Source organism: Vulpes vulpes, chromosome 11 (genome assembly GCF_048418805.1).
Source record: "Vulpes vulpes isolate BD-2025 chromosome 11, VulVul3, whole genome shotgun sequence".
NCBI lineage: Eukaryota > Metazoa > Chordata > Mammalia > Carnivora > Canidae > Vulpes > Vulpes vulpes.
The window spans coordinates 9,067,617-9,075,954 of record NC_132790.1 but is presented as its reverse complement, the minus strand read 5'-3'; the positions used below and the strand labels follow the sequence as shown (position 1 = coordinate 9,075,954).

The following is an 8,338-nucleotide window of genomic DNA, read 5'->3' as shown; positions in this document are numbered from 1 at the left end:
AATCTTAAAAAAAATTTTCAGGCCCAAGTGATTTGCCTTCCAATTTTCCTTTAATTAAAGCTGATTCTGCCTAAGTGGAGACTCACATTCCTCTTGACACATTATATCTTTCTGTAATTCCAATAGTATATCTTCTGGTCAGACCTGTTGGATGGGCAAACTGTCCAGGTCAGCGTCCCCCACTTTTCTGAAGCCCTCAACCTGATTCAAGAGCTCCAGGCTCACGCAAGGAAATACCTCATGTTTCCTCAGACCTTCACCCCCACCCCCTCCCATCTCCAAATCCTGGCTTTCCTTAATTTAATGCATTAGGGTCAACACCTTGCGCTACCTCTCAACTAGTATTCTCTGCCTGGCTGACTCAAGATGCTTTATTTCCCATGGATGATGTGTGTAGGCTTTTGTTTTTGTTGTTTTGTTTTGTTTCCATTTTCAGCACTCTGGGATCTCTTTTCTGCATGAAATACTTGTAGCAAGAAGATCTCTGTTTTAAAAATATAAGTTTTATTATTATTCAGGTATGGCAAGACCAACAGATCAGGAGATGACTGTCATCAACAAGATGGTTTTTTACTCACAGATCCCAAAAGAAGGCGGCACCCCATGCCACAGGCACCCGATGAAGCACCCAGGGACAGCCAGACGACAGAGGGAGTGAGATGCTAAAATGTGGAGAGAGCCTTTTTTCTGGTTTCTGAGGGAAAGAATGGTGAAGCGGGGTGAGCAGACTTAGGGTCAGCAGGTGTCTACACTTGGTAAAATGCATCTGTAAAACTGAACTCCATTTTGGGAATTTGAAGGGACCAGTCTTCATCGTTTCCATTATTAATATATATTGTTTTATGTAGTTTCTCTATTTCTTCTCATTTTGGAATTTATATTTTCTCAGGAATATGTTTATTTTATCTAGGTTACCAAATTTATTATCATATATTCTTTTCTTTCTGGGTCATGAAGTTTTCTACGACTTCTAGCTTTCTGTTCATTTTTCTCTTCCTGGGGGCTTATACTGACAATTCTATTGCTATTCTACATCTTTTTAAAAATCCTAATAATCTCCATCTCTTTTTCTGTTGCTTCTTAGAAAAGTTCCTGGAGCTGCTCTGCCAGCCAACTACTTTACTATTTGGTTGCGTTGATCCATTATTTATCCTCTTACTAAGGTTTAATTTAATATTATATTTACAGTCTTTCCATTTGATTCTTCTTCAAAATTGATAGTTCTTACTTCACATTTTGATGATATTTATTAAGTATATCATGAGTTTTCTTTGCATCTTTCTAATCCATGACTTCTGGGAGATCTAGTGTTATATTTTCATTTGGTTGTCTTTCTTTTATAAAAACAGCTATGCTGCTTGAGTATCTGGTAACTTTTCCCTGTGAGCTCATTCTCCCTGGGGCAAGTCATTCATCCTGTCTAGAAAGTATGTGAGTATGTGTGTAGCCCAAATTCTAACATGTATGACGCTCAGTGGGTTTGATATTGGGGAATGTGGTATCTGGAGAGAGTGGAGGGTGGGGGTGGCCTCCAGGGCAGCGGGCTGGCAACACCGCCCCACAGGATGGAGCCACTCATTCAATGCTTGCAAACCATTGGGCTTTTCTTTTCTTTCTTTCTTTTTTTTTTTTTTAAGGTTAAACCCACCCGGATCATACTCCTATTTTATCTTATTACATTTATTTTATTATATTTTATTTTAAATATTTTATTTCTTTATTCATGAGAGAAGCAGAGGGACCAGCAGGCTCCCCGCGGGGAACCCAATGCAGGACTCGATCTCGGGACCCCGGGATCACACCCTGAGCCGAAGGCAGATGCTCAACAACTGAGCCACCCAGGCCATCCCAGGCCCTTCTTTGCCTCCACCTTCTGGGCCCTGTTCTTTCTGAGCTTTCTCTGGTTGTTGTAAAATGCCGAGCCCTAAAGGTGGGAAGATGGACTGGGGAGGAAAAAATGAACAGGAGCCGACATGTGCAACAGACTCTGTTTCTATCCTGGCCTCACCCCTAAGGACACTGAAGCCTCCCTCACCCCCCTCGAACAATCACCGGCCCCCACAGAGCTGGGTGACAGTCCTGGAACTTCTGGGTCATAATGACCCAGAGCAGACAGTGACCCTCCAGGGTAGGAAGATACAAGGAGATCCCCCCCATCTTCCCCAGGATGGAAGCACAGCAATTCCCCAGCTGGGCTACAAAATCATTCAACAACACTCAGTCACGGAAAGAGCTCCAGGGGTGTAAGGGAGGAGGAATCCCTCCAGGCAGGCACTCCCACCCTGGGAACCCCACAACCCCCCACCCCTACTGAGATAATACACATCCTCCTGGGCTCTGCCAGCTGAGCAGGGCTTTCTGTGCCTCCCAGCTGGAAGCCGAGCACGCACACCCACACAGGTGCACGGACATCCCAGGGCCCCCGAAACACGGGCTGGGGCGAGCCTGTCCTTTTGGAAGCTCAAGAGCATTAGGCACGAACTCTGGGTCAGTCCTGGCCCATCTGCCGCCTGGCCCGGCAGGGACCATCCTGAGGAGGTGGCCAGGGGAGCGAGGTCCTGGATGAGGAGCCATCCTCATCCTTCCAGCAGCGGGGGGCCACCAGCAGGGGCTGCACACCCTCCTCCCCACGCCCCCCCCCCCAAGCCCTGATGGCAGAACCTTCCCCGCCCCCAGCCCGGGCTGCCAGGGAGAAGCAGCGAACCTTGCTTCCCTGGGGTTGCACAACCGGGAATTGGCCCTGGGATGCAGAACACCACGGTTGTCCAGGAAGTCCTCTCTTGGAGGCTCCAGGGGCCACGACCTGGGGAGACATTTCCAGGCACCAGGTCTGGCCTTTCCTCTCTCCCCAGGGCCCAGCTGGACGGCTCGGTATAAATACGGGTCACCTGTGCCCAGCAGGCAGGGACCAGCAGCTCGCTCCACTGGGAACTCAGGTGAGGGGCTGCTGCAAGCAGTCCTTGAGGCTGAGAAAACAGGCTCTTTTCTCTTTCCCCACAGGATTGGGGATTCCTTTAAAAGTAATTACTCTGTTGTGTGTTTGTCCTGTACGAGGGCCCTGCTGACGCAGTGGCACACGGAGGACTTTGGTTGACTGTAAGGTTCTGGGTTGATTGAAGGCTGCCCTAGGCTGGGACACTTTGGTCCCAGCTGCCCTCTGCCTCCATCAGTGCCACCTTGGGGACCTCTTGGCTGATGGGCTCAGCACTGAGGGCTGTGGCTCCGAGTGAGGACCTACAGCCACGATTCCTACCTGGCCCCTGAGAGTCTACTGAGAACAGAGGGAATGAGCACCAGGCTCTCTGTGACATGCAAATCCCAAAGGAGGGTGCGGGTCCTGTCCTTGCCCCCCTAACCCTCTTCTTCATTTCAGCACCATGAAGCTTTTCCTGGGCCTCCTTTTCTGTTCCTTGGTCCTGGGTGTCAGCGGCCAATGGTATTCATTTGTTAGAGAGGCTGCTCAAGGTAAGGCCGCTGGACGGGGGGATATCCAAGGGCCACTAGGACTTGCCCTGAGCACTTTCAAGGGTGGGAGCCACTGTCTTGGGTGTGTTGCTCTATGTGGTAGGATGGGCCTGGTGTTAGGGAGCCCCTCATCAAACAGATTGGAAAGCACAAAATGGGAGTCCATCTGTTACTAGAGAAAGAACAATGATCATTCCCAGCTGAAGTGTAAGTTGGAAGAGAAGACACAGTGTGAGTCTGGAAATGGCATAACATCTTCTGCAGACAAAATGCACAAAGTATGGTTAAAGCTGTCCATCCTTTCTTCTCCTTTCCCTCTCTCCCTCCATTCAGCCCTCCTTCCCTCCCTCCCTCCCTCCTTTCCACCTCCTGATAGGATCATTAAGAGACACCTTCAGCTTAGCTCTCTCTGATGGTTCCTTTTGTCAGTGACAGTGTCCCTGGGAGGTCTGTTTCCTACCCTTTCCTAGCCCTAAACATGACCCCAAAAGCGACGGAGCTAATAATATATATCAAGCCTACACTAGGAATTCAGTACCTTCATGCAATTCAGGGTGACCGACTCTGCTGGGTGGCCCGGGTCTGAGGCCTTTCTGTGACACTGTCAGCACTAATGGGGAGGGTTCGAGGCAAACAGGGACACTACTGGTCAACCTGGGACAGGTGTTCTCCTACTAGGACTTCAGAACACCTCAGTGAGGCAGGCCTCCCCCTTCCTTTGGAGGGGAGGAAGCTGAGGCTTAGAGCAGCCAAGTCCCTTGCCCAGGGACTACCTGGCAGTCAGCAGGTGGCAGAGAGGAGGTTTGAACCCAGCTGAGCGTGAGGTCAGAGCTCTTGCCAGGTAGATGTGTCTGAGTACCTCTTCCTAAAGCTGAGTGGCTCTCAGTCTCAGCTACATGTTGGACTGATGCCTGAGATCCACGCCCAGAGAAGCTCAGGGAATTGGCCTGAGCTGAGACCCGGGTGCAGGCCTCTCAGGAGCTCCCAGCTGATTAGAAGTGCAGACAAGGATGGCAGATGGGCCGCGGCCCTAGGGCTTGCTACCTCCAGCTGCCACATCATGGGTACAGTCTATACAGAAAGTTACCAGGATGCCATTTCTGCCCCTAACCCTCAGAGGGCCTCGGGTCACAGTCGCGGGCATTCACTCTGCAAGAATAGGTTTCCTGGGACTTGGGGCAGAAGTCCAGTAAGCCTGGGCCTTTCTCAGAATCTGCCTTCCCTGTCACCTCCTCACTTACCCACGTGCCGTTGGATTTTACCATCTTGGCTTCATTCTACACCAGTGCTTCCCGACCAAGGGCAATTTTATGTCCTGAGACTTTTGGCAATGTCTGGAAGCATTTCTGATGGGTGACTCTCGGGGATTAGGTTGCGCACATGTAGTGGGTAGAGGTCGGGGTTGCTGCTACACAACCTATAGAGTCAAGACAGGACTGAGCAGCAACGAAAGATCTGGCCCCAAATGTCAATGATGCTGAAGAGAGAAATCCTGTTCTAGAACACCTCCCTTCTCCCACTGAGCAGCTCCCATGGGGCCCTAGTGGATGAGCCCATAGGTAGCACAGAGCCAGACACACAGGAGCAACACAGCTGTGCCCCCATGCATGACCTCAGTCGAGATACATGGAGAAACCAACAAGGGGGGAGACTTGTCCTCCTGGGCCTAGGGTCCCCAAGGGTGGTAGAAATTAGAAATCTAGGTTTCTCCCCATGGTCCCCATGGGCAGAAATCTAGAGTCAGTGGTAGATTGTTGTTCCTTGAGTCTTCCCCATGGCGAGCCTCTGGCTTTCTATCCACGTGGTATCCTCTTTGCCATGTGCTTTTGTCTCCAGGGGCTTGGGACATGTGGAGAGCCTACTCTGACATGAGAGAAGCCAAATACAAAAATGCAGACAAATACTTCCATGCCCGGGGGAACTATGACGCTGCACAGAGGGGCCCTGGGGGCGTCTGGGCTGCTGAAGTGATCAGGTGACCTGGGCCCCTGGGGATGCAGGGATGGTGAGCTGGGTGAGGCTGTCAGAGGACAGGCCAAGCCCCAGAGATGTTGGCGGGAGAGACTGGCTCCTCCTGGTCCTGCCCACCCCCTCCTCTGGGCCCAGTGTGGGGTTGGAGTGGCTCCCAGGGCCACAGCAAGGCCGGGGGACCTGGGGATTCCCTGCCCTCCTCCTGGGGGCCCAGGGACCAGCCTGGCTGGGGTGGGCTGTGCCCGGTGCAGGGTCAGGTGCAGGGTGATTCAGCCCCTCCTGCCCTGGCTCCTGTCAGCCAGCCCTTGGAGAGAGGAGAGATTGGTGGGGGCGGTGGGCTTTGCTCATCAGGCCCTAATTCATCTCTTGCCTGTCCCCCTCCATCCCAGTGACGCCAGAGAGAAATCTCAGAGAATCACAGACCTTCTTAAGTTTGGAGACAGCGGCCACGGAGTGGAGGACTCGAAGGCTGACCAGGCTGCCAACGAATGGGGCCGGAGTGGCAAAGACCCCAACCACTTCCGACCTGCTGGCCTGCCTGACAAGTACTGAGCTTCCTCTTGGCTCTGCTCTGGGGAGCCGGACTGTGAGCCCCCTGAGGGCAGGGACACCCACTCATTGAGATCTCGGGCCACGCAGGCTGGGGAGGGCACCTCAGAGGTGTCTAATAAATGCTTAAGAGATGGACTGTCGAAAAGCGTGTTCTTCTTGGGTGTATGTCCTGCCGGTTAGTTCCCCAGGGGGGAAGGATGGACACCACGTGAGGCTGAGCCTGGGCCCTGCTATAGGGTGGACCGTCTCCGTGCTCCCGGACAGATGCCCTGTACCCACCCTTCCCGGATCAGACCTGCCCGCCTTCCCAGGCCCCTCTGCTTACACTGGTGCTATTTCTGGCTCCTCGGTGTCCAGAGCTCTCACTGTGTCAGTTGTGTCCTGTCACCTTCTCTGTTCTCAGCGTCTAGATCCCTTAGCTTTGCTCCTCAGTGGCTGCTGTCCTGGGGGCAGGGGACACAGCAGAGGGAGGCCGGGACTGTGGGATCAAGGGCCACCTTGATGTTCTGTGGGCTTCTCAGCAGGGCCTTCAAGTCCAGTTACAACCAGTTTCTGTCCCTGCCATCTAAGAATGTGTCCAAGAGAGTTTTGCTCCTCCTGATTTCACTGCCTCACTTCAAGCTAAGTGTAGACGAAATGCCACCTCACTCGGGACTATTTCCTCAGGCCTCAGCACCTTAGCCTGTCACACTGGGGAAGTGGTAGTGAAGAAGGAGCAGTGGAGAGAAGCCATTTGGGGTGGCGCCTGGGGTGGAGTCAGCACACGGAAACCAGGTAATAATTTGAGACGGAACATTATAGTAGAAGGAGAGATTGACAGGTGCGAGATTACACACTATGGGGTCCAGATCACACAAAGCTGAGATGTCCATCTTGTTGGAACTCCTGTAGCCCATTGGATGGCCCATAAAGATTGTGGGTTGTCCCAAGACAAAGCCCACAAAGAAGGATTCCCCACTGAGGTGCCAAGGAGGATACCAGGCAGGAAACTCCAACGGTGTGCAGTGGAACTGGGTTGGAGCTGGGGCTGCTGGGAACTCACCTGGAGGCAGCCCACATGGGTCACGGGGCCCGGTGGGCGGCGGGGGCGATGCTGTCCACCTGCCTGAGGCTAGCTGTGGAGGCGGCCGAGCTATGGACAGAATGGTCATATGTGAAGCCCTATCCACCCCCCACCCCCCAGTGTGGGTGTCCACCGGATAAGGAAGTGATTCCAGTTAAACGAATTCACAAGCTTGCAAGCTGGTCTGGTGGGATCAGTGTCTTTAAAAATTCAAATACCAGAGATCTTGTTCGTTCCTCTCTGCCCCGAGAGGACACAGCTGGAAGGTGCCCATCTGCAAGCCGGGAGGAGAGCTCCCACCAGGCCCCAAATGAGTGCATCTTGATCTTGGACTTCCCTGCTCTCTGAAATAGGGGAAATACATTTGAGTGGATTAAGTCACCCAGTGTGTGGCTGTGGTCAGCACCCACCTAACACAGGCCCAGCGCTGCAGGGAAGCATCACAGAAGATGCCAAGGAAGTTCGGGGGGACAGCCAGGAAGCTCCATCTAGTGAGGGGCAAGGGGGCCTGCACAGGACAGGAGCGCCACAGGGGTAAGGAGGAGGCCAAGCCCCAGGCTGGGGGAGAGGCCTTTCCTCCCTGCTTGTCCCTCCTGGGAGCTCAGGGATGTCAATCGCTACCAGCATGTGGATCCTCTCTGACAAAGACATCGAGGAGCCCACCGGAGGGAGAGAGTCATGACGACATTTCACAGAGGAAGGACAATTGCACGTGTGGTCAAGGAGGAAACAGAAGTGTGGATGCGGGTGTCAGTGACGGGAGATCGTGGCTCCTGCCCAGAGCAGGGCCAGGTGCACCCAGAGGGTCCAGGCTCTGGGCTTGAGAGCCAGGGTCGGGTCTCTGTGGAACCAAGGCGGGGGCAGCAGAAGCAGGTGGCGGCCCAGCAGGGCCCGGCCCGGGGAGTGGGTTCCAGTTGGTGACCTGGGGCCTCACTGCCCTCGGCGCCCCTCTGGGAAGGGTTGTGCTGCTTCACCTTGACGCCTCCTCCCCGAAGGTCGCCCGCCTCCTCATGGATCTGACTTTCCAGCCCATCCTCCAAGTATCCTGAGCAACTTGGAACCTGCTGTGCCAGGCTGGTGCGTGCCAACCATGGCTCTCACTTGCTTCTCAGAAAGGCTTTGCTTCTCCTTCATTTTGCAGGACAAGTGCATGGGGTACACAGTGTGTGCTGACGGGCCTTTTTCTCCAAACCCTTTAAATATTCCAGCCCACCACTTGTGGCTTGCAGGTGACTCAAGGTAGAGGAGAGGAACAACAGCTGCCCCAACGCAAAGGAGAAGCAAGAG

The 8,338-nt window shown here is 53.4% G+C and overlaps 1 protein-coding gene across 2 annotated transcripts; it reads left to right on the top strand.

Moving 5' to 3' along the window:
* Positions 1-2,873: 2,873 nt before the first annotated feature.
* On the top strand, positions 2,874-6,123 carry LOC140594393 (serum amyloid A protein-like). 2 transcript variants are annotated; one of them, XM_072725455.1, is made up of 4 exons: positions 2,874-2,936; positions 3,374-3,465; positions 5,302-5,440; positions 5,826-6,123. In XM_072725455.1, exons 2-4 carry the CDS (start codon positions 3,378-3,380, stop codon positions 5,986-5,988), a joined length of 390 nt encoding a protein of 129 aa, XP_072581556.1. In that variant the 5' UTR covers positions 2,874-2,936; positions 3,374-3,377; the 3' UTR covers positions 5,989-6,123. The 2 variants fall into 2 exon arrangements, with proteins under 2 accessions (XP_072581556.1, XP_072581557.1); XM_072725456.1 differs by having other exon boundaries at positions 2,919-3,020.
* The last annotated feature ends 2,215 nt before the right edge of the window (positions 6,124-8,338 follow it).

Bases quoted from the DNA above. Each gene is read 5' to 3' on its own strand.
- LOC140594393 (XM_072725455.1), top strand. From the start codon at position 3,378: ATGAAGCTTTTCCTGGGCCTCCTTTTCTGTTCCTTGGTCCTGGGTGTC. The intron at 3,466-5,301 runs GTAAGGCCGCTG...TTTTGTCTCCAG, and splicing joins TGTTAGAGAGGCTGCTCAAG to GGGCTTGGGACATGTGGAGA. The intron at 5,441-5,825 runs GTGACCTGGGCC...CCTCCATCCCAG, and splicing joins TGGGCTGCTGAAGTGATCAG to TGACGCCAGAGAGAAATCTC.